Source organism: Ictidomys tridecemlineatus, chromosome 2 (genome assembly GCF_052094955.1).
Source record: "Ictidomys tridecemlineatus isolate mIctTri1 chromosome 2, mIctTri1.hap1, whole genome shotgun sequence".
NCBI lineage: Eukaryota > Metazoa > Chordata > Mammalia > Rodentia > Sciuridae > Ictidomys > Ictidomys tridecemlineatus.
Genome location: NC_135478.1, coordinates 7681145 through 7706699, shown reverse-complemented (window position 1 = coordinate 7706699; position 25555 = coordinate 7681145). Strand labels below are relative to the sequence as shown.

Below are 25555 nucleotides of genomic sequence, written 5' to 3'. Positions count from 1 at the left end.
GACCTTTGATGATGTGGCTGTGCACTTCACCCAGGAGGAGTGGATTTTACTGGACCCAACTCAGAGAAACCTGTACAAAGATGTGATGCTGGAGAACTATGAGAACCTGACCATAGTAGGTAGGACTACCATAATTCTGTGTAGCCTCCTAGAAAATAAATTTTGTATGTATTTACTGTGTTGCAGTATCAATGAAGTCAACTCTGAATATAGTAGAAAATAATAGAGACACAGCCTTTATCATAATAGCTTTTAATCTGTGTGGTGGTTCTCAAAATGTGGCCTAACATACATTACCTCAGTTTCCACCTTTCATATACGCAGAAACACAGTTAGGGCCCTGTTATATGTGTTGAAGAAATTCTCCAGGTGACTCTTACATGCTGTAAGATTTAAGGATCACAGGTGTACTACCTGGGAGTGTGGCTCAGCGGTAGAGTGCTAGCCTAGCATGCACAAGGCCCTGAGTTCCATCCCTACTACTGCAAAACAAAACAAAACAAAACTAATCAGGTGTGATTTTCATTCCCTATGAGAATGAAGATCACTGTTTCACTCTATTTCCTACTTGGATTAAAAAAAAAAAAAGAAGAAGAAGGTCTTAGTGCTTTGTAAATGTGAACATAAGCCTGAATTTGGAATTTTAGGGGTCAGAAACAACTAATTTTTATGGGACACAGGCAGAGAAGATATTTGTATTTTTATCCTTTTTGAAATAACTTCACTGCTTTCATTAGAGCTGTGGTTCCTGAATCATGAGAAGGTTTATCATCTCTTCCATTAGCTTTTTCCATGAATATGTTTTTCCCTAGGTACAGAATTTCAGCTCCTCAAACCCAGCCTGATCTCTTGGTTGGAGCAAGAAGAGTCAAAGATAGTGGAAGGAGGGGTTCTCCAAGGTGAGTGTTCATGGACAATACTCCTGGTCAGTAAATTCACTATAAGTATAAAGAAGAAACTTTTAAAGATGCACTTGATCTCAGAAGCATCAGAGCATTTTTATCAGAAGTTAGGAAATCTTCAACCTTCTATACTCTTTTACTCTCTGCCAATTTAGACTTTTCTATAATCTCACAATATAACCTGTTGCATTTCTTCATTGTTTTGATGTACACTTCTTTATGTTTGTCCCCTTCCAAGATAAATGTTCTTTGTGTTCACCACCAATGTTAACTTTCATAGGATCAATTGGTAATAAATCATATAAAATTTTGATGCCTATCTTTGCCAGATTTTTGACATAGTGAAAATTGTGAAATCTTTTTTTTGCTTTATTATGTTTAATTTGGAAATACGTGCAAATGATCTCTACCATTTTCACCTCCTATCTATCATTTCTGTCTCCAGACCCTTATTTTTATTTTTCTCTTACTTTAGAATGGAAAATGGGACTTAAAATCAAAGGGGCTTCACTTCAGCAGAATTTTTTGAGGGAATAGATCTCCAGTGAGATACTTAGGGTAAGACTAACAAGGGGGTATTTCTAATTTTCTATATTTAAAGAAGATTGGGAATTCCATTATAGAAAATCAGAACAAGAGAGATTTGAGAGAAGTAGCATTGACCTAAGAAGGAGCAATGGCTCTAGAGGCAAAACAGGAATATGAATTTGGGGGTGCCCCAAACCTAACTTGAAACTTGTTGCTCCCAAGTTCCCACAAGTACACATTTCCAGATATGTAACTAGATAGTTTTTAAAAGGTTGTCACTAAACTGTAGAGGTCTTTTCAAGTTTAGAATAGATGGCAGAGTATTCTGGCAAAGTAATCCCAGCAAAAGACCAAGGCAGGAGGATCACAAGTTTGAGGTCAGCCTTGGAAATTTAGTAAGATTCTGTCTGAAAGAATAAGAAGGGTTGGGAGGGCTGGGGATGTGGCTCAAGCGGTAGCGCGCTCGCCTGGCATGCGTGCGGCCCAGGTTCGATCCTCAGCACCACATACCAACAAAGATGTTGTGTCCGCCAAATACTAAAAAATAAATATTAAAAATTCAAAAAAAAAAAAAAAAGAAGGGTTGGGAATATAGCTCAGTGGTAGAGCACAGGTTTAATTCCCAATACCATGGGGAGGTGGAGAGGAAAAAGAAAATAAAAATAAATCAATAAGCCAGAAGTGGTGTTCACTTATAGTTTCAGCTACTGAGGAAGCTCAGGCAGAAGACCACTTGAACCCAACATTAAAAGCCAGCCTGTACAACACAAAATCTGTCTCTTAAAAAAGAAAAGGGGGGGGGAGAGGCAGAAACTGTATGCAAATAATGAAAATTGCAGAAATGGAGATCATCACAATTTTCAGTCTTCAGGTGCATGTAATCTATTAATGAGTCTGAAAAATACTTTAACCATTATTCATCCCTTTATGAACAGGCAAGAAGGCACAATGGAGGGGAGCTCTGTGATGTAAGCCATGTGGAGAATTCATCAGTGGACGTACTTGCCTTACCTACACATGAGAATGCAAAATACAGGGACCACTTCTTATTGTGATCAAGGTAGAATAGACTTCTTTCCTTTGCACAAGAGAACCTCTCCTGAAAAGAAACTTTTTTTGAATCATTGTAGGCAAACTTTCAGCTTGCCTCCAAAAGCTGTTTACCAGAAAATATGCACTCAAGATAAACCCTTTGAGTGCAATGATGGTGGGAATTGCATATGCCCCAACTCCCCCCTTTTTTCTTATTTTCTTTTTCCCTCTCTTTTCTTCCTTGTTATTTTTTATTCATTCTTACTTCCTGCATCCCACTTTCAACCCCCTAACTTTTACTATCTATATGTAGGGTAACTTTCTAAATACAGATAGGAGGTTGAATCTATACATTCTTCCATAAATTACCAGTCTATTGGTTAGAGTTCTCCAAAGTTGCTAAGTTAGATTAACCTCATACCCTCACTCCTTTCCTCCTAAGCATAACACCCTATGTCTGAAATTCAGTTTTCTATATGCCACCAGAAATGGTATGTCTTTTATGAAACTAATTACTATATTTTTAAGTAATAATTGAAGCCAATATCCATAGACTGAGTCTAACTATAAATGTATTAATAATGAAAATTTGTGCTTAGATGATGTACTATTGATATTGGGAACTGTTAACATTGTCTTTCTACACAAAAGAGAGTTTTTGGAGCTATACAAGAGCAATATAAATATATAAGGGGAAAATCATTAACACAATAGTTTCACAAAGCTGGAAAGAAACATGAGCAGTATGAAAAGACAAGAAAAGAAAGGACCACAAACAATGCAGGTCACTTCAACATTAGAAGAGGTAATATCTGCAGCAGATGGAATGTTAGATAAAGAGTTCATGATATACATGTCTCAGATGATCTGGAGTCTAAAGGAAGACATTAAACAGCAAAATCAGACAATGAAAGATCACTTTGATAATGAATTACATAAACAAATCCAAGAAGCAAAAGATCAACTCTACAGGGAGATAGAGGTTATTAAAAAAAAACAAACAGAAATCCTGGAAATGAAGGAAACAATAAACCAAATTAAAAACTCAAATGAGAGTATTACCAGCAGAGTAGAACACTTAGTAGATAGAACATCAGACAACGAAGACAAAGTATTTCAACTTGAAAAGAATATAGACAGCTCAGCGAGAATGTTAATAAACCATAAGCAGAACATCCAAGAGATATGGGATAACATAAAGAGACCAAACTTAAGACTCATTGGGATACAGGAGGATATAGAGGTCCAAACCAAAGGAATGAGCAATCTATTCAATGAAATAATACTAGAAAACTTCCCAAACTTGAAGAATGAAACATATCCAAATCCTAGAAGCCTACAGGATGCCGAATGTGCAAAATCATAAGAGATCCACAGCAAGACACATTATAATGAAGATGCCCAACATCTTCATTAGATGAGAGAATCTTAAAAGCCACAAGAGAAAGGAAGCAGATTATATTTAGGGGTAAACCTGTTGGGAGTTGCCCCGACTCCAAAGACTAACTTCCCCATCCCCCAAGAAGAGCCGTCCAATGGTGAGCCCTGCTGGCTCACATGATCCTTACCCACCAATCAGACTATCCCTGCTGGCTCACATGATCCTGCCGTCCAATGGTGAGCCCTGCTGGCTCACATGATCCTTACCCTCCAATCAAAAAGCACTGTCAAACCCTTCAACAATTAAACTGTCATAACTGTCAAACCACCCCCGGCTCTATAAATATGCAGAGCTGTTCCTCAATAAACAGGCATTTTCTCTGATGGCAAGCCTTGATCGTTCTTTCAAAACCAATCAGAATAATGGCTGATCTTTCAACACAGACTCTGAAAGCTAGAAGATCCTGGAACAACATATTTCAAACACTGAAAGAAAATGGGTTCCAGCCAAGAATCATGTATCCAGTGAAATTAAGCTTCAGGATTGAAGATGAAATACAAATCTTCTGCCACGATAAACAAAAGTTAAAAGAATTTGCAGCTAGAAAACCAGTATTACAAAACATCCTTGGCAAAACATTACAGGAAGAGGAAATGAAAAATAACAATGAAAACCAACAGCGGGAGGTAGTAAAGGAAAAACTAATCAAAGAGGAAAAACAAATCATGTTAAGTAACATAAACAAATATGGCTGGAAGACAAACCATATCTCAATAGCAACCCTAAATGTTAATGGCTTAAATGCACCAATCAAAAGACATAGGCTAATAGACTGGATTAAAAAAAAGATCCAACAATATGCTGCCTACAGGAGACTCATCTTATAGGAAAAGACATACACAGACTGAAGGTGAAAGGTTGGGAAAAATGATACCATTCACATGGACCTCAGAAGCAAGCAGGGGTGTCTATACTCATATCAAATAAGACTTCAAGCCAAAGTTAATCAAAAGGGATAAAAGAGGACACTACATACTGCTAAAGGGAATCATACACCAATAATACTTAACAATCATTAATATATGCCCCAAACAATGGTGCAGCTACGTTCATCAAAAAAACTCCTCTCAAGTTCAAGAGTCAATTAGACCACAACACTATAATCATGGGAGATTTTAACCTCTCTCACCACTGGACAGATCTTCCAAACAAAAGTTGAATAAAGAAACTATAGAGCTCATAATACAATTAATAACTTAGACTTAATTGACATATATAGAATATGCCACCCAACATCAAGCGGATACACTTTTTAACTCAGCAGCACATGGATCTTTTCTCAAAAATAGACCACATATTATGTCACAGGGCAAATCTTAGCAAATAAAATATTTAATGTAGGCATGGCTGTCCTTAATTGGTCATGGGGGTTGTTTTCCCCCTTTTTGTTTTATTGGTTGGTCCTTTTAGGTCTTATTATGCCTCTCAATTATAGCTTGACCTTTTGGATTGTATGGTATTCCAGTGGTGTGTTTAATATTCCAAGTTTGGAAGAATTCTTGTAGTGATTTGCTCACAAAGCATGGCCCATTGTAAGGGTAATACCAAAATGGCAAAACATTGTAGGAAATGGCTTTCAACGTGTTGAGCTTTTTCGCCCAAATGAGCAGTTGCTCAACAAGCATGTGAATAGGTATCTGTAGACATATATATTTTTTAATTTTCCAAAAGGTGCATAGTGGGTCACATAAGTTTGCCAGACGACATTAGGTCTGAGGCCCCTGGGGTTGACCCCAGTGGGATTGAAGAGGTGAGAACTGTAAAAACGGCATATATGATTTACATGTCCTTATGATCTTTTTAAAATCTTTTATGAGAATCAGGGGGAATCTCTGATGTAACCCTCTCCAGAATAAGTTCATGAAGTCCTTGAGCCATCTGAAGGTTCTTTTGAGACTGAGCAGTAGCTATGTTAGTCCCATTGGTAGCCAATCGATCAGCCATTTGGTTCCCCCATGTCAAGATTCCAGGTAACTCCTGATGTCCCCTGAGATGCTGCAGAAGGATCGGACTTGAATCAATTGGGTTTTTGTCCAACTTAATATACGCTGACACTAGAGTTGGTAACAAGTTGACTACATATAGGCTGTCAGAAAATAAGTTCATTGGTCCATGGACATGGGTTAAGGCAGGGCAACTGCATATAGTTCCTTAAATTGTGCAGATCCTGTAACTGGCTCAAAATAGTGGGTACTTTCCCCTTCATTGGCAGGGGAAGAGGCGGAGTACACCACTGTGGCAAATTCCGCTTTTCCTCCATCAGTAAAGACATTTACTGCTTTAGTGAGGAGTCTGGTGAAAAAAAGTATAGGGGGGATCCATTGTAACCTCGAGAATGATGTCACCCATCTCAAAGTACCATAATGACAATCCACCTTTCCCATGAAACCCTCCAAGGCATTGGGTACCCGACAATGGTTTCTTCTGACCCACTAAAAGTCCGACAATTGGTAGGGAATTATTAGCACATCAGGATCCTGCCCATAATGTCTCAGGGAAATATCCATACCCTTAACTATCAGGTCAGCCAGGTCAAGTTGGGAATAGACCCTTGGGGCCCCTCCCACAGACACATGTATCCATTGAAGAGGCTTGCCTAACTGGGTAATGGTGGCCGAAGAAAGCTCTGAGCTGGGGAGGATCCAAAGACAGGGGGCATTGGGGCCTATAGCGAGCCAACTGGGCCAAATTTAAGGCTGACTGAATCTTTTGGAATATCAATTGATGTGATGGAGTCATTGTGATGACATCTGTGGGGACTTTATCTCTTAAAGAGTCAAAAAGCGGAAGCAGGTCTTGTGTAGGCAGGTGAAGCCAAGGCCTTATCCAGTTGAGTTCGCCCAACAGTTTTTGTAATTCCACCAAGGTATAGGACAACTGGAAAAGTAATTGAGGTTTAAGGGGACAGACAGAGTCCAACCTAAGTTTGGCCCCTAGAGTTTTAAAAGGGGGTAAGGTCTGGACCTTGTCATTAGATATATGTAATCCTCCCTTCTGTAAGAGAGTCTGGAGTTCCTTATAGGTGGAGCTTAATGCTTTGGTGTCCGCCGTCCCAATAATGATGTCATCCATGTAAACATATAGAATTATGTCCGATTGCCTCCGAAGGGGTTGCAGGACTTGTGAAACAATGTTGACAAAAAGCTGGACTGTTAGCCATGCCCTGGGGTAAACCCACCCACTCATATCTTTGGTCTGGCCCCTGGAAGTTAACAGAGGGAACGGAGAAGGCAAACTTCTCACAGTCCTGGAGATCAAGGGGAATAGAAAAGAAGCAATCCTTGATATCAATCACAATGAGAGTCAAATCCTGAGGGATGCAGGGGATCCAGGTAGCCCTTGCAAGGGGGTACCAATGGGAATCATCCGCTCATTAATCTTTCTTAGGTCCTGTAACATTCTCCATTTCCCTGTGTGGCCTTTTGTATGACAAATACAGGACTATTCCAAGGGCTCAGGGAGGGCCTAATATGCCCTAGGGTCAGTAGTTCATTATCTCTTTTAACTTTTGTAGTTTAGGGGAAGCGGTCACTGTTCCACCCACACTGGAGGGCCCAGAAGCCATTGAATGGTGGGGACGGTAGGAACAGTGGCCACTAGGATTGGGGTGAGGCCTCACATGGGGTGCAGGAGTGTTCGGCCTCGATGTCTCAAAAAGTGGATTCCCCCCCTGGTAATTGCTAAGGGGACCTGATAGGACAAACTGTTGCTGATACTCCTCTTCCTCTAGGATATCGTCATATATTCCTTTGTGATCTGTGGTGATGAACACCTCAGCTTCCCCCAAAATATCCTGTCCCAGCAGATTAGCTGTCAGGCCAGATGCCACCAGAGGGCGTACCTCTCGCTGATTACCATCTACATCCTTCCAAGTAAGCCAATCCTTGGTTTCTTCAGACCTTGTATCACCCCCACCCCCAATATCTGAGGTCCGGGAATCAGCTTCCATAGTGGGGGAACCTCCTCTTTCCTTAATACTGTCCAATCCACTCCAGTGTCAATCAAGCAGCGGAATTTTTTCCCTGCTATGAAGATATCCATTTTTGGCCTAATTCCCGGGATTATTGGGACTGTCCAGTGGGCCCTAGGTGGGTCACTAGGCAGGGTGCCTCCTTTGGGTGATGGGGCTGGAGGGTCCCCCATTATTAGTTTAAAGGCTTCCTCTCAATATCAAATTTGGACTTACAATCCTTCCACCAATGGAATCCCTTTCTACACCAGGGGCAAGGCATCTTAGGTGGAGTTTGCCCCTCATCCGGGCCTGAGGGAAGTCCCTGCGGGGCACCAGGTCTTATTCGGCCTGTAGGGCACTCTCTCTTGAAGTGGCCCTGTTGATCACACTCATAAAAAACCCCTTTCCCAGTGCCACTGGAAGAGGCAAGGGTGGTAGTAAGGGCCTCAGTAAGCGAAGCTGTTTGGGCCTGCAAGACCACCACCAATGACTGTGATTGGTGGGCCTGAGTACCAACATCCTTAGTGGCCACTATCCACCTCCCCATAGATCTGTCCTTCATCCCTGCACAGGCTAGTTTGTGGTCTGTGGTCATCCCCTCCCAGACCAGCATCTTGACAAACTGGTTCCGAAGGGGCCCTGGGGGGGAATTTCCTTTGGAGGCTCTTTTCCACCCTCTTGATGAAGGTGGCAAGATCCTTGGTAGCCCTCTGAGTAATTCCTGCTACCAGGGGCTCTGAGGGGTCTTCCTCCAACTTCTTCCATGCCGCAAGTCCTAAAGCCCATACCTGCTCCTGGTAGGGGGCAGGGATAGCAGTCTGCTGGAGGCCTGTGGAAAATTGATTACTGGACCCCAACAGCATCCCATAAGTTACAGGAACCGGGGGATTAACAGCCTGATTCCTCTCAGCCTGAGCATGGCACTCCTCATTAAAAAAAGCACACCATTTCAGGTACAGGGGACCAGGAAGCACAGCCTTGGTTAAGTTTTTCCAGTCTTGGTACACTGTTGGTGGGCCAGACCCTGGTGGATGGTTTCGGCCCAGGGTGAATTAGGTCCATCCTCGGAGATGGCCTTTTTGAGTTCTTTAAAATCTTGGGCCTTCCAGGGATACCATAAGGCTGGTCTATTGCCCCCAGGGTTAGCATTTACAGGGAAAGCCATACATGATGGGGATAAGTCATTGTTGGTCTTACAAGATGGCAGCTTAACTGGCTTTTCCGGGTTTGCACAAGATGGTGGAGAATTTCCACGGTGGGAGGGGTGACAAAGTGGTGGAGGCCGCTCCCCATCCCAACGGTCTACCATGTGTTTTCGGGACAGGGGCACTTGGTGTGGAACTCAGAGGACCAGGCCAAGGATCAAAAAGGTCTAGGAGGCCATTGTCAGAGTGAGGCTTTAAGCCTTTCTCCTCCTGGGCAGCAAGAGGGACTCACCGTGACCCAAATCGCTCCTCAACAAGGGTTTCCCAAGCTGAGTCACTCTTTGAGGGAGTGGTAGGAGGACTAGGTGTCTTAAAAGGGTCTTTGCCTCCCCTAGATGTTCCTTCTGAGGAGCCAGGGGAGAAACAGGACTTGAGGGCAGATAGGGTCGGGTAGACCTCCAGAGGGGGGTCTTCTCCCAGGTTAATCTCCCTCTTCCTCACCAATTGTTCTGTGTGGTCCCAGGTGGCCCAATCAAAAAGATTGGCAGCCACCAACCAGGGCGCAGGGTGTGTCAAGGTTTCCCAGGCCTTTTTGGCCTGGGCATCAGAGATCTCTAAACCTTGGCTTTTAAGCATGAATCTCAGTGCTTTAAGAGCCAGAGCATCATGCTTAGTATGAGATTGCCCCATCTCTTCAGGGAGACCCTTACCTTGGAACTCGCTTGGCTTGGCTAGCCGATACTTTCACTTTTGGTGAACCCACTTCTTCTTGTCCCTATCCGGGTGCCAGATGTCAGGGATTTTAGTCCTCGTTCCCTCCGACCTGCAGGAGAAATAGGGAGAACATGCCCCAGCCAGGACAAGCCAAGAAAGGAGAGGGTCGACTGACCGCCCGCACCCAGCCCTCCCTCACTGGAGAACTATCAGAGACATCAGGGAGACCAGTCAAGGCTGGAGCTCATTTATTGAGGAAGCACACACAGCTAATATAAGATACAAGAGCCAATCAGGATAAAGGTCAGGAGGGTGAGGAGAGTTCACGTGTTCACCCATTCTACAGTCAGTAAGGGGAGACTCGAGCTGTCCACGAGGGCAGAAGGGTTCTGAGTCTATCCTAGAGGTGGTCTGATTTTTCTTTTTTTTCTTTTTTTTTTTTTTTAGAAATATTTGTCTATTCATGTTTATAGTAGAATTCTTTTTTTTATAGATTTATTTATTTTTTTTAAGAGAGAGAGAGAGGAGAGAGAAAATTTTTGATATTTATTTCTTAGTTCTCGGCAGACACAACATCTTTGTTGGTATGTGGTGCTGAGGATCGAACCCGGGCCGCACGCATGCTAGGCGAGCGTGCTACCGCTTGAGCCACATCCCCAGCCCCTGATTTTTCATCACAACCCACGGTAATGCCTTCTGGCTGATCACCAGGTGCCATCTTAGCCATGTGCGGCCCCAAGACCAGGAAGTGAGCATCAGTCTGCAAGTTAGGTTTCCTTTTCTCCATCATAGGTTTCTATTTCTCTGATGTGACATGCCCTACATAAAGGTTCACAGTGAAGCCAGCCCCTATGTCAGCTGGGATTGTGGAAGAGATTTTGCTAAACTCTATAAACATTTACCTTACACATCAGTAATCTGACTGGAGAAAAACTTTTTGAATGTAGAGAATCTGGTTAATCTTTCCTTAATTCCACAAACCTTTATATGCTCATGGGAACTCACACTGGTGAGAATGTTTATGATTAAATGTTATGGTTCCCCCTTTTCCAGATTCATATTTTTTTTTAATATTTTATTTTATTTATTTATTTTTATGTGGTGCTGAGGATTGAACCCAGAGCCTCACATATTTGAGGTGAGCACTCTACTGCTGAGCCATAACCCCAGCCCCCAGATTCATATTTTAAAGTCTTAATTCCTAGTTCCTCATAATGTAACTGTATGAGGATGTTAGGTAATTTTAAATGAGTTTGGAAAAAAAATGAGGTGCCCAGTACAACATCATTGATGTCCCTATAAGAGAAAGGACACCTTTACTCCCAGAAGACCATGCAAAGTCACTAGAAAGATAGCTGGCCTTCTGCAAATCCAGGACAGAGATCTGGAACATGACCTTCTGTTAGGGACTCCAGAGGAAACCAACCTGCCCATGCCTTGATATTGAACTTTCAGTCTCCACAAATAAATGCCAATAAATTTGTCTTGTTTAAGTCACTCTGTCTATGCTATTTTGTTATGACAACCATGGAAAACTAATACAGTAAAACATGCAGAAAACACTTTAGATAATTCCCACAAATGATGGTATTCATGTACAAACCCATATGCAGAGAAACCTTGGGACAAGGAAATGTGGGAAAGTCTTCATTCAGTTTTCAACCCTTTGAAAACATTTAAGAAGTCACACAGGAAAGAAGTTCTATGAATGTGAGATATTTGAAAAAGCCTTTACTCCTTTATCTGTTCTTAACATGTACTTCTGACTCCAATAGACCCTACATAAAGAAGTTTCTTATGAAAGTAAGACATGTGACCTTACAAACATTTAGTCACTTAGAGTAGACAAGTTCCTTTAAAAGAGCTTTGATTACAATTTTTCTAAATTGAAATAATATTTTTTTGTGTGTTGAGAATTGAATCGATGACTTTGCACATGTCATTACATTTTTAGACCTCTGCTTGAAAGGCATATGTGAAGCTTACTAATTCTACAAGGCTTACTGGGGTTTTTACACATCTGAAATTACTGTAAATATAATCTGGGTATGTATTATAACTTTTAAATATTTCAGCATGGCATAATAATCATGACATTTCACACTGGACAAAAATCCATGTAAGGATTATGGTGTAGCTTTATTATTGCATAAATCTTTATATCTATATAAGAATTCACCCTGGTGGAGAGCCGTTTGAGTATAAAGTATGCAGACGGTCCTTCACTTGCTCTTTATATTTACCATTTATTACCACAGTTCAGAGCTGTACAAATGAGTATGGGAAATGCTGTCAGAATGTCCTAATAGTGCAGCATATAAATCACAGTGAGACTACACAATCTATAAAATGTAGAAAGCCCTTTGCTGATATCTCAGGGGCTAATTAAATAAGACTTTGCAGTACAGAAAACTATCTTAAGATATGTTGAAAAATGTTCACTTGTCAGAATGGAGCAAAATCATATACATACACACATACAAATAAATAATTTTTTTGTGGTACTGGGGATTGAACCCAGGGGTGCTCTACCACTGAGCTGCATTTTCAGCCCCCCTTTTTATTTTATTTTGAGGCATGGCCTCTGTAAGTTATTGATGCTGGCCTTAAACTTACAATCCTCCTGCCTCAGTCTCCAGAGTCACTGGAATTACAGGTGTGCCACCACATCTGGTTAGAACTATGACTTTTTTTTAATCAATTGAGAATATATTTAACCATTCTAATAGTTGTTTTGTTTTTTTTAAAAAATAGACTTTGTTTTAGAGCAGTTTAATCTTCATGGCATCATTTTACAGAAGATAGAAAGATTTCCTGTATACCCACTGCTACCATACATGTAGCTCCTGCTAATACCAGAGAGGTACTTTTGATAGAAGTGACACTTCATCCAAAGTCCATAATTTACATTAGGGTTCACTTCTAATGTTAAATAGTCTGTGGGATTGGACAAATGTATGGTGATCCACATCCACCATTGTACAACACTTCTTAGTGCTCTGTCTTTCCATTCTTCCTTCTAACCCCTGGCAACCACTGGTTGGACATTTTACTGTCCCTGTAATTTTGTCATTTCCAGAATGTTACTGATTAGAATCACACAGTATGTAGTCTTTTCATTCTTTGTATAGGTAATAAGCTATTATGTTTCCTCCAGTCTGTTCATGGGCTGATAACTCATTTCATGTCATCACTGGGGAATTTTACTTTGTGTGAATGTACCACAATTAATCCACTTTCTGAAGGACAATTTAGTTTCTTCTAAATTTTTGTGATTATGAATTAAGCTGGTATAAATTATAATGCTATAAACATTTTTTGTGTGTATATGTAAGTTGTCAACTTTGGGTAAATGCCAAGGACAGCAATTGCTGGATTGAATGGTACCTTTAGTTTTGTGAAAAAAATAGTCATGGTGATTGGAAAAGGTCTGCCTGCTTAACAGATTGGCATGGGGCATACAGCTTTGACATTAACCTCTTGTATCTGGGATGTTGTTAGTCCTGGCTGGCTACATCACCCCACCCCTCCCCGAGCAGGCCATTTGATTTCCCATTGGCCAAAGGCCTCATTGGGGATAACCTCAATCCATGCTTCTCTTTCCCCCCTGGTGCTGGTATGGAGTGCAGGGTCTTATGCATGCTAGATAAGCACTGTACCACTGAGCTACATACATGCATACCCCTCTCTGTTTTTTTCTTTCATAGTTTGACTAGCCTCTCACACCAGCAGCTTTCCATCTCAGCGCTCTCTGGTACTTCTCACAAAGTGTGGACTTCAGTTCTTTACTGAGGACATTAGGAAGGACCAGAGAGCTATGTCCTTCCATAGATGTTAACAGCTGAAAGGCAGCATTGCATAGAAGAGTTCTGTAGTGAGGTTAGATGTTTCTTGTGAGACTCAGGAGTAGGGAGGGGCCAATTTGCATTGTGTGCAAGATGTGAAGAGACTGTTCTGTCCCTGATGCACTTTGTGTTTTGTGTGGGGTGAGACAGGAGTTAAATTTCATTTTACTACATATGAATTTCCAGTTTTCCCAGCACCATTTGTTGAAGAGACTATCTTTTCCTCAATGTGTGATATGGAGCCTTTATCTAGTGTGAGATAACTATGTATATGTATGAGTTTGTTTGACACTAGTGCCTTTAAGGTCTATAATACAGTACATGAATCCAAATGCTTGGTGCAAAGGTCAGGCAAAGAGCAGGGTAGTGGTGGGGACTTTACATCTGTCTCAACAAGCCATGTCTTGGTTGCTAGAGCAAAACCTGGTTTGGGCTCAATAAACATGCTCAAACAACCCACACCCTTAACCAGTGTTGAGCTGTCTTCAACCCACAGTAACTCTCAGAGACCTTGGTTGCAGGGTAGATCTGGAGGTTATGTAATTGATCACTTCAGGACAAACCCAAGGTGAAATCTCTATATAGGTGACTCTAGTAATAGGGCATTCTTAGTTTTAGTTTTTGTTTTTAAATTTTTTTTTTTTAGTTGTAGAGGGGCACATGATATCTTTGTTTATTAATTTTTTATGTGGTGCTGATGATCAAACCAGTGTCTCATACATGCTAGGCAAGCACTCTGCCACAGAGCCATAGCCCCAGCCCTGCATTCTTAGTTTTGATTGGCTGCAGTAGCCAATGTTTTGAGTCCAGTGACTACTTTGCCCTTGGGATCTACAGGAATGACACAGGATAAAGGCATTTAAAATGCTGGTTTTGGTGTTGTGGGTGTAGTTCAGTGGTGTAACATGTCCTTAGCATATGTGAAGCCTTGGGTTCAGCAACCCCAGCACCCAAAAGGTGTTTAGTGTTAGATGTTTTACTCATTTAATCCAATGAATGATTGACCAATAATTTAAAAAAATTAACAAATTCTTTAGTGTAGCATCTAATTTAGTACTAATTTAAAAATCTAATCCTTTAAAAATCTAAAATTTATCAGATGATTGAAAATGCTTTAAACTTCGTTTCTGACGTATACATCAATTAAAAAAAAATTCAATTTTAGGTATTGAACCCAGTAGTGGGCCTTGGTGTCATTCACACAATGTTGGTTTTGTAGGCATGTAATTTTAATTTTGATTATAATAGGATCTCACAGCTGAGTTTGCCTTGAGTCCTGCAAGAGACTTTGAAATTGGACTTTTCAACAATGCAGTTCTGGTAAGACTTCGAGATGCTTGGAAAAGGTCTAAAAGCATTTTCTGTGGTGAGGTGGGTATGAGGCTAGGAGCAGAATGCTACACTTTAGACTTGGAATGTCCCTCAAAAGCTCTGTATTAAAGTGTTAAGCCTACAGCTTGGTCTTATGAAGGGGAGGGCAGTGTAAAAGATGTGGGACCTAGTGGGAGGTTTTAGGTCACTGGAGGTGTGCCCTTGAAGGGTATAGTGGGAACCCAGCCGTTTCTCTTCTTTGCTCCCTGGCCATGAGGTGAACTGCTTTGGTCCACCATGTGCTTCCTGCCTTGCCATCAACCCTGAAGCACTGGGGCCAATCAATTATGGACTGAAACCACCCAAATTGTGAGCAAAAATCAGCTTTTTTGAAACTTTATGAGTGATCATTCCAGGTATTTTGGAATAGTAATGGAAAGCTAACAGACTATTTCATGGCTAATAAGAAATAGTATTTTATATTTTATTTTTTAAGAAATTTTTTTAGTTATTTGGATCAAACCCAGTGTTTCACACATGCCAGGTGAATGCTCGATCACTGAGCCACAACCCTAGCCCAATGAAACAGTATTTTAAATTGCATGAGTCTGTAGAATTTTTTTTTAGTTCTTTTAGTTATAGATAAAATTAAGATCCATTTTGACATAATTATACAAACATGGAATGTATTTGCTCTAATTCAGTCCCCAGCACTTCCCGTTTCCCTTTCCTCCACTCTACTAATCTTTCTTGCATGAGTTTCATAATCAGATTATGGCTTGATAGGGATGTGATATCAAAATTATTTCAGGATGTAAAAATTAATAACCTCTGAAAGTTGTTAGATGTATGAGAATTTGCTGGCTGTTTGATGCTACTGTAGCAATTAAAGAAAAAAATCAGACTATAGATCCTGCTGTCTCAGACAGACTTTAATATCATATTTAAAAATTTTGTCTGATATTTTTACATGAAAATGCAAAACTACAGAAGATTCTGGTATAATGCTTCAGAAAAGCCCTTTGTCCTGAAGCTGTGTCAAATTTATTGTTTTCCCTTTCATTCCAAATAATGCTACAAAGTGAAGGGGAGGGATTTTTAGTCATACAGATGTCTTGCTTTATGTCTGCCCCACCCTTGAATCTTTAACTTTAGTAATTTGGAAGTTTGGCTACAGCTATGTGAACAGCAGCAAATAGTCTGTCTCAAGATGGTGGAATGAGACATTATTACCCTTACCCTATGTACAGGTTTGATTGAATCAATGGTGTGACTCTACATCCAAAGAAATGGAAATTTGAGATCTGTTTGTGTACAATGAGTCAAAATGCATTCTTCTGTTATGTATAACTAATTAGAATTTAAAACAAAAAGAGTCTATCTCAAGCAGAATGCACATACTTAGAAGAATGTGACTGCTGAAGGGTGGCAATGTGTTGCAGCTACTTAGGAACTCAGTTCAGGACCAGGAGTAGATGGGTATTTTCGTTTCTCACTTTAGAAGTTTCAATATTTCAATTTTAACAACAAATTAGAGCTTTTCACAGATTTAGGTATCCCTCCAGTTTTAAGGTCATATGTTTGTTATGAATAGTAATACAGAAAATATGAGTATAACTTCCATCATTGCAGAGAGAATTAAGTAGTGCCCAAGCCCAAGTTCCTGTCAAGAGGGGGTAAAATTCCTCTAAATTCAACATGATAAACTTCAGATGTATTAACTGGTACAGCATCTTTAAGTTATTTCAATTGAGGAACATCATTTTCCTTGATTTCTCTTAGAATTGGTTCAATAAGGATGTGGAGAAAGACAGTATTGTTTGACAAAATTGAGTCCTCTAAAGCAAAAAAAAAAAAAAAAAATCTGAACAAAAAGGGAAATTCCAGGAATGGCTTATTTAATGGCTTGCTGAATGAAGGACCCAGATTCTCTCTGGTCTTTCTTTTTACCTCAGCATGTATCTTTGGGGAACCACTCTGAATGACCCATGCCTTCCAACCTGAAGTGAGAGGCTCTGAGGGATCACTATATTTCCTAGTGACTTGGGCATTGTCCCGGTTCAGGAAGTTGAGGGTGTGTCTTCAGATGTAGGTGTGTCACCCATGGGTTGAGCTACACTCACCTGTTCCTTTGTAATACTACCTCTTTGCCCTGTTTGGGATAGAATGTTCCATGGAAATGCCCTTTGTGTGTCCCCTTCTCTTGCTCTGCCTTTGGGTGTGGCCTTCCTAGATGTCAGTCAACCTGCTGACAGCAGACATCAGGAAGCTTAGACTCAATACCCTGAAACCTGACCACTTGCCTCATTTGAATGGCTTCTTCTCAATGAAAGGGTTCAGCACAAGCTCGCTCTCTCTCTCTCTCTCTCTCTCTCTCTCTCTCCCTCTCCCTCTCCCTCTCCCTCTCCCTCTCCCTCTCTCTCTTTCTGTGGACCCTTAAGGTCAGAGGAGCCATCACAGGACCAAAGAAAAAGGTATCTCTGATTCTTGTGAGGTTGCTTAGTGCAGACCAGTTCATCATCGTTATTTCCTTTATCATTAAATGCCCTCTTGGTCTATCTTTGTCTGGTGTTAATATATACGGGATTGCTTGTTTTCTTTTTTTTTCTTACAGTATTGTGGATTGAACTTAGTGGTACTGTACTACTGACCTATATCCCCAACTCCATTTATTTTTTATTTTGAGACAGGGTCTCACTAAGTTGCTGGGGTTGGACTTGAACTTCTGATCTTCCTTTAGCTTCCTGAATAGCTTGGATTACATGTATGGACTACCATACCTGGCTATTCCACCTTTGTTAAGTATAGTGCATGTATGGTATTTCCTCCTACATAAAAAAAAAAGTGACCTAATGTTTAAAATGCTTCTCATAAACAGCTTTTCAAAAAACAATTAGCAGGCATGGTGGAACACAGCTGTAATCCCAGCAATTTGGAAGACTAAGCCAGGAGTATTAAAAGTTTGAGATCAGCCTGGACACCTTCGACTCTGTCTCAAAATAAAAAGTAAAAAAAAAAAAAAAAAAAAAGGGTTGGGGAAAGTAGGTCAGTAGTGACAAGCCTTTGGGTTCAACCCCCAGTACCACAAACAAAAACAAAAACCAGTCTATTGATAATTCTAGTTTTCTAATTGGGATGTTTTGTCCATTCATAGAAAATGTAATTACTGGATTTTAAGCTAGGCTTGGTGGCAAACACCTGTAATCCCAGTGTCTTGGGAGGCTGAGACTGAAGGACTGAGGGTTCAAAGCCAGCCTCAGCAAAAGTGAGGTGCTAAGTGACTCAGTGAGACCCTGTCTCTAAATAAAATACAAATGGGCTGGAGATGTGACTCAGTGGTTGAGTGCCCCTGAATTTAATCCCTGGTATGCTGTCCCCTGCCCAAAAAAATAATTTTTGGATGTTAGATTTAACCATGCCATTTGCTATTTTATATTTTCCCCCCATGGTTTTGCTTTTGGATTGATCCAAGTGCTTTTTATTCTTAAACATTAAATGCTAGTTTTTTGTTAAACCATTTTGTATTGTTACTAATCCATCTGTCCCACTGTCTCAGATGTGGAACACCTATATAAACTTAAATACAAAATTTAATTATGTGACATAATTATATAATATAGACGAATGTAATTATAATATTAACTGATATCATAATATATATAAGCTCTAAATTATGGTTTCTGACCTATTTGAATGCACCTGTGTTAATTTTGTTGAAATATTTGCAGAATTGAAAACGTGGAACAGGTTAATTGTTCCTCTAAAGCAGGGTCTGAGACAGAATTAAGCCCTACTGCCCTAAGGAATTCATTGCATGTAATGAATATGCATCAGAATGGCCATTCTAGAATTCAGAAAACAGTCATTCACATAATTTTCCTATGGGATTAACTGACAAAACTCTGGTTGAGAAAAGCTACTTTATTAAGATATCCTTATTAAATCTACATTAAATTAGTATTTTATCACCTCAGCAAACGAGATAAAGTAATTCCATTTTCTTCCTCATCCTTGAATCTATTGTCATTTTACTTTTCATCATGTTATAAATTCATACATTATTTAAACAATCAGTAGTTTTAAAATTTTTCAAAAATTGTTATTTTATATCGACCCACCTATTTGCTTTTCCATGTTCTTCAATTTCATTCCATAAATCTGTGCCTCAACTGGGATTATTTCCCTTTGTGTGAAACACTTCCTGCAGTATTCCTTGTAGCTGTAATCTACTGGCAGTTGATCTCATCAGCTTTTTTTTTTTTTGATCTGAAAATACAGTTAGTGTTTATTATTTTTGCAGTGCTCGAGATGGAACCCATGGACTTGATCATGCTACACAAGTGTTCTACTGTGCTACGCCCCCAGTTCTAAATCGTTACTTTTGAAGGATTTGAAGAGTACATAATTCTAGTTTTGAGTTTTTTGCCTGCTTTAAAGATTCAATTTCATTTTCTCCTGCTTTAATGTCTGCTGACAAGTCAGCTATGATTCTTTCAAATGTCTTTTTCTTTCTCTTTATTCCTTTAAGATTCTTTAATTTTTTAATAGATTGACTATGATTTTTGTAGATATGGTTTTCTTTGCATTTATCCTGCTTGGGTGTGCTGAACTTCTTGAATCTGTGGGTTCAATTTTAGAAAGCACTCATTGTTTTATGTGCTTAGGCTTGCAGTATTTCTGTTGATATGTTTTTGAATTCAATGATTGCCCCTCGCCCCATGTCAAGCCCACTTACAGAATTTATTTCAGTGATAAGAATTTTCACTTCTAAGATATTTGTTTCTACTTTAGATATTCTATACTTCTATACTGTAGTTCTATGTTATTTCATCCATCTAAATTTTTTCTTGTTTTACTAGTGATAATTCTAAAGTCCTTGTCTGCTAATTCCTATTGTCTATGGGCCAATTTATATTGGTTCTTTTTTTCTTCTGATTACTTTAATATTTACTTTTTAATTTTAGTTGGACACAATATCTTTATTTTACATTTATGTGGTGCTGAGGATCAAACCCAGTGCCTTATGCATGATAGGCAAGCACTCTACCACTGAGCTACAACCTCAACCCCTCTTATAATTATTGATAAGATTATCCTGCTGCTTCATATGGCACTTAATTTTTAAAATTGTGTGTGGATATGACATATAAAAGAACCTCAAAATTTGAAAAAAGAAAAGAGGCTTTCTCCTGGAAGGGAATCACCTTTCTCTGTCAACTCATCAGTTTCAACCATTCAGAGGTTGAGATGGGGCAGTCAGTTTCAGTTCACTTCTGGTTTCAACCATCTTGGGAATAAGAGCTTTCCTGTGACTGTTTCAGGCCATGTGGTCTGTCAGGAATCTAAATACAGAAACAGGAAAAACTCATTTCTTTCTAGGCTGGTGCCCAGCCTCTCATGCTCTTGTACACTCAGCAAAAGCTTCAGGGGGGATAAAAAGTACTGTAAGGAAATACCAGTTCTGAGGACCATCCCTACTACAGTGCACGGTAACCCAGTGAGGCCACACATACTTCACTGGTCTTTCATTCTCCAGTGAAGTTCCCCTGCCTGTGGAGCCTGATCTTCCACCAGCCTGTTCCCAACCAGGGTAAAACAAAGAGGGCCTCATCCTTCTCTGCCCAGTAATTCCTGTACCCTCTTTGTGTCCGAAGATCTCCAGTCTTTAAAGATGTTAAACCACAATTGTTTGTTTTTCCAGTTGCTACAGTGGATTCAAAAGGGTCCAGTAAACCTTCCCCATCCAATCTTGAAGTGGAGCTGTACAACTCTGGAACTTTCAAAATCTCAAATCAATCAGTTTAGAACCAAATCATTTCCAAATTGAATCTTCCAATAAATGTATTATTTTTAATATTTTTTAATTATTGTTGGACACAATACCTCTATTTTATTTATTCATTTTTATGTGATGCTGAGGGTTGAACCCAGGGCCTTGCATGTCCTAGGCGAGTACTCTACCACTGAGCCACAACCCCAGTCCCGAATGTATTGATTTTTAAAGGTCGTCTTTAATATTAGATTGGCTTCAAAATAGTTTTGGTAAATTGTATTTATTTTTTCCTTATGTTGCCCAGGCTGGCGTCAAACTCCAGGGCTTAAGTGATCATTCTGCCTCATTCTCACTCGTAGCTGGGTCTATGACCAGCTTGTTTTGGTAAATTTTAAATTATTCTTGTATGTTAGTGTTACATTTCTATTCTTGATAAATTACAAGTTTGTCTTTATTAAGATATTAAAGTTGTTTCCAGCAATTTTACTAAAAAAAAATTTGTTTTGGTGTGGTGATGAGGCTCAAACCCAGGACCTTGTAAATGCAGTCAAGTGCTCTATAACTGAACTATTCCTGGCCCTAACATTTTCATTATTTCTAATAATTTTTTATTTTATTATTTTTATTTTTATTTTTTTAAAGAGAGTGAGACAGAATTTTTTAATATTTATTTTTTTTTTAGTTATTGGTGGACACAACATCTTTATTTGTATGTGGTGCTGAGGATCGAACCTGGGCCGCACGCATGCCAGGCGAGCACGCTACTGCTTGAGCCACATCCCCAGCCCTCTAATAATTTTTTATATAGATTTCTCTACAGCTTTTCACTTAAGTATCATTGTAAATAATGAGACTTACTTCTACCTTCCTGGTCCTTAGGTATTCTATGTTTTTCTCTTGTCTCACAACGGTATTGCAGTATATATTTGAAATAATGGACACCCTTGTCATCTTCCTATTTTTTTTTTAAAACCAAACTTGCTATTTTGGCCTTGGCTGGTCTGGAACTTCTGGACCCAAGAGATCCTTCTGCTTTAGCCTCCAGAAAACTAGGATCACAGATAATGCCACTGCATCTGGCTTCTTACTGACCTAATGTAATTTTTTTTTTTAAACTTAAGACTTGTTTTTTCCTTTATTGTTACACAGTCTATTGTATTTTTTTAAAGTTGTATATGGACAATTTATTTTTTATGTGGTGCTGAGGATCAAACCTAGTGCCTCACATATGCTAAGCAAGCATTCCACCACACAACTACAACTCCAGCCTAGTCTATTTTGAGAGGTTTTTACATAAATCTCCTCCCTCCCAAATACTGGGGATTGAACTGTGGGGCACTCTATCACTGAGTTATACTACCTCCCCTTTTTATTTTGAGTCTATTTATTTGCAATCTTAGTAAGTTGCCCAGGCTGGCCTCAAATTTGTGAACCTCCAGCCTCAGCCTTCGAAGCAGGAATTATAGGCATGTGCCACTGTGCCGGGCTCAGAAATCTCTCAAATTTACCAAAATTTTTCCTATTCTACTAGGATATTTGTTTAATAATGCAGTATTATTTACAATATTGCTTTATTCATTTTATGTGCCAAATAAGTATTAGGATGGCTAAATGAGGAAGAGTCCTATTTAAAAAGGGAATTATATTTATTGATTCTTCTAGTATAAAACCAACTTTCTCTTTCTGGATAAAGTTAAATTGAACATGACAGATTGTCTTTTTGAAAACTACCTACTTTTATAAATGACTTTTGAAGGCTTTTGGGTTTTATAGTCTTTGTCTTAATTTGTTTTCCTGCTTATATTGTCTTCATATATTGCCAGAATGTGTTCCTTGATTTTCTAAATTCTCAATTGTTTCCATATTGCTTGTAGCTTTTATAGGGCAGAATTCAGTAGTACAGCCATCTGTAGATATTTCAGTGTGGAATATTCAAATGTATTATATAATCCTTCCCAAACCCAAAAAGGCATGTCAAGCACTGTGCTATTGCTTTGAAGTAGGTGTTACAAGTTTCTGTCACCTTGGCGAAAACATCTTAGCATGCTGCAGACAGCTGAATTCCTTTACTAGGTTTGGCCTACTTCCTGTCCTATCATTCATATGTACTTTACTAAAGCATTTAAATTTAAAGTACTTGATATTTCCTTCTTCTCAGGGCTAGTCAGCAAATAATCATCAATATAAAGGACAGCTGCAGATGAATAGTGACATGTTACTGCAGGCACAGCATTAACTGAGTACTGAGAACAGATAATTTGCTCTTATCTTTACAAGTTGGTATGGAGAAAATGGCATTAGTTAGGTCAGTAGGTCACATCTATATAAAGTGAATTAATGAGTGCCTCATTATTAGGGGAAAAAGGATGTGCACTACTATAAGAATACAGGGACACTTAGCAGAAACATGTAAAATCAGTAAATTTATATGCCATCCTATTATGGTGCCTGAAAGTAAAAGAAAGGAGACAATTCTTTAAAAACAAATCATTTGACAATTCAGTTATGGTGTGACACTGTAGCATATTTCTCAATAATTGACAGATCAAGAGATAGTTTGTAATTATACAAATTAAAAAAAAATTACCCAATGGATACATGGATAGATAGCCTGTTATATTCAACAATTAGAAAACATAGGTTTCAATCATACATGAAGGATTCATAAAACTTGAATACACATCAGCTAAAACAGCTGGAACTGAAATCAGTTATAAGTGAAACGTCTCACAAGAGTAGTTTAGCTGGGTGCAATGGTGCATGCCTGTAATCCCAATAACATGGGAGGTGGAGGCAGGAGGATTGCCAAGTTCAAAGCCAGCCTCAGCAAAAGTGAGGTGCTAAGCAACTCAGTGTGACCCTGTCTCTAAATAAAAAATACAAATCAGGGTTGGGGATATGTCTCAGAGTCCCTGAGTTCAATCCCTGGTAAAAAAGAGTAGTTTAAACAGTTAGGAGTTTATTTTCTCATATAACATGAAATTTAGAGATAAGCAGTTCAGGATTGGTGCAGGTAGATATTATGTATCCTCTGTTGTGTCATTAATATCTAGTAACTTTTATCCTCTTGATGATGTATTTCTTAGGAAAAAAGAAAGCATAAGAGAAAGGGCCAATGGTGATAAGAAAATGCTAAATGAGATGTTCCTATTTCCATGAGATTCCTTAGAAGCCACATTCAGTGACATCTGTCTTCTCGTTTTAAGGACTGTGGATACATTTGGCCAATCATATCGTTGCAAGGTAAGTTGGGAAATGAGTGCTTAAACACTGTTTCAATATTGCCAAATTAAACAAAATTGTGAGATTTTTATTTTAAGGAACAAAGGGGCAGAGAATGAATACTGGGACAGTAACTAGTTCTATCAGCTACGTACACCACACAGCAAGTTTCTACCAACTTTTTACATTTACCTATATCATTAAGACTATGCATTCTGTCCAAAATGAGTTAAAATAAAGTTAACTAAAATATACATAAGATCTGCCTATTAATAAACTCACTTCTAACTTATCTGTGGGTCTAAAATATCTTGGTAGGAATCAGACATTATTTAATACTAACTTATAATATTACATTATCAAAACTTGTGGTGTTTTTTGAGTCAAGCAGTTTACTGATATATTGTCTTCAATGCTTATTATAAATTAATGAGTTATGGCACTTTAAGGATGAAACAGTCATTACTGATAAGAACTAAGAATTGTGCCTCAATACTTTTTCCACATGGTTTACAATACAATTTCTCTCCAGTGTGAGTTCTAGAATGAGGAATGAGACATGCAGGACAACATAACCTCCTCAAAAGTCATTTCATTCACAGACTTTCTGTCCTGTATGTATTCGCTTGTGCATTATAAGGTTAGTGCTTGTGCTGAAGGCTTTCCCACACTGCATGCATTTATAGGGCTTCTCTCCAGTGTGTGTTCTCACATGTACCCTCAGGCAAGAGGAATTCCTAAAGGCCTTCCCGCATTCTTTACACTCATAGGTTTTCTCTCCAGTGTGAGTTCTTCTGTGCACAATAAGATAAGAGCCTGTGCTGAAGGATTTTCCACACTGATTACACTCATATGGTTTTTCTCCAGTGTGAGACCGTGTGTGTTTCTTAAGGGATGACTGATCAATGAAAGCTTTTCCACAGTCAGTGCATTCATAAGGTTTCTCTCCAGTGTGGGTTCTCACATGTTTCTGAAGGGATGAAGGAACAGTGAAGGCCTTCCCACACTCCTTACAATCATAGGGTTTCTCTCCAGTGTGAGTTCTTTTGTGCACATTGAGATGAGAGCTCTGGCTGAAAGATTTCCCACAATGATTACACTCGTAAGGTTTCTCTCCAGTGTGGGATCTCATATGTTTCTTCAGGGAGGACTGAAAAATGAAGGCTTTTCCACAGTCACTGCACTCATAGAGTTTCTCTTTAGTGTGAGTTCTGACACATTTCTGAAGGGACAAAGGGTCAGTGAAAGCTCTCCCATATTTGTTACATTCCAAGCTCTCCTCCACAGTTTGTATTTTTTTATGAACACTAAGGGAAGACTTTGTTCTACAGTCAGTGCGTTCATAGAATTTCTCTCCAGTATGTATTTGCTCACATCCTGAGAAGGAAAAGTGAAGGCTGAAGGATACACCACACTGATTACACTTGTAAGCCTTCTCTCCTGTGAGAGTTCTTAAGTGTTTTCTAAGGCATGACTCCTGATTGAAAACTTTCCCACAATCCTTACATTCTAAAATTTTCTCTGCAGTGTGCATACTCACATGACTTTTAGTAGTTGAGGGACGTTTGAAGCATTTGCCGTATTCTTTATATTTATAGCATTTCTCTTCCTTGCAATGACTGATACAAATAAGGTAAGGGTTCCTTCTGAAGAATCTTTCTATAGGTTTCTTGCCAGGTTGGGTTGGTAC

At 39.3% G+C, this 25555-nt stretch overlaps 2 protein-coding genes across 23 annotated transcripts in view; one reads left to right on the top strand and one right to left on the bottom strand.

The window, feature by feature from the left end:
• The window catches only part of Znf177 (zinc finger protein 177), a 42322-nt gene that overhangs the window by 6689 nt on the left and 10078 nt on the right, over window positions 1–25555 (bottom strand). For 9 of the 12 annotated variants that reach the window (XM_078028974.1, XM_078028962.1, XM_078028972.1 and 6 more), the window contains one exon: window positions 1–25555. This exon is cut by the window's left edge and continues 6689 nt beyond it. In XM_078028974.1, the coding sequence (XP_077885100.1) occupies window positions 24458–25555 (1098 nt within the window). In that variant the 3' untranslated portion in view covers window positions 1–24457. The other 3 variants (XR_013428857.1, XM_078029000.1, XR_013428856.1) reach the window with 3 other exon arrangements.
• The window catches only part of LOC101958887 (zinc finger protein 426), a 39558-nt gene that overhangs the window by 8708 nt on the left and 5295 nt on the right, over window positions 1–25555 (top strand). For 7 of the 11 annotated variants that reach the window (XM_078029086.1, XM_078029082.1, XM_078029084.1 and 4 more), the window contains 3 exons: window positions 1–119; window positions 813–899; window positions 23850–23886. The exon at window positions 1–119 is cut by the window's left edge and continues 8 nt beyond it. In XM_078029086.1, the coding sequence (XP_077885212.1) occupies window positions 1–119; window positions 813–899; window positions 23850–23886 (243 nt within the window). The remainder of the gene's footprint in view (window positions 120–812; window positions 900–23849; window positions 23887–25555) is intronic. The other 4 variants (XM_078029100.1, XM_078029110.1, XM_078029107.1 and 1 more) reach the window with 1 other exon arrangement.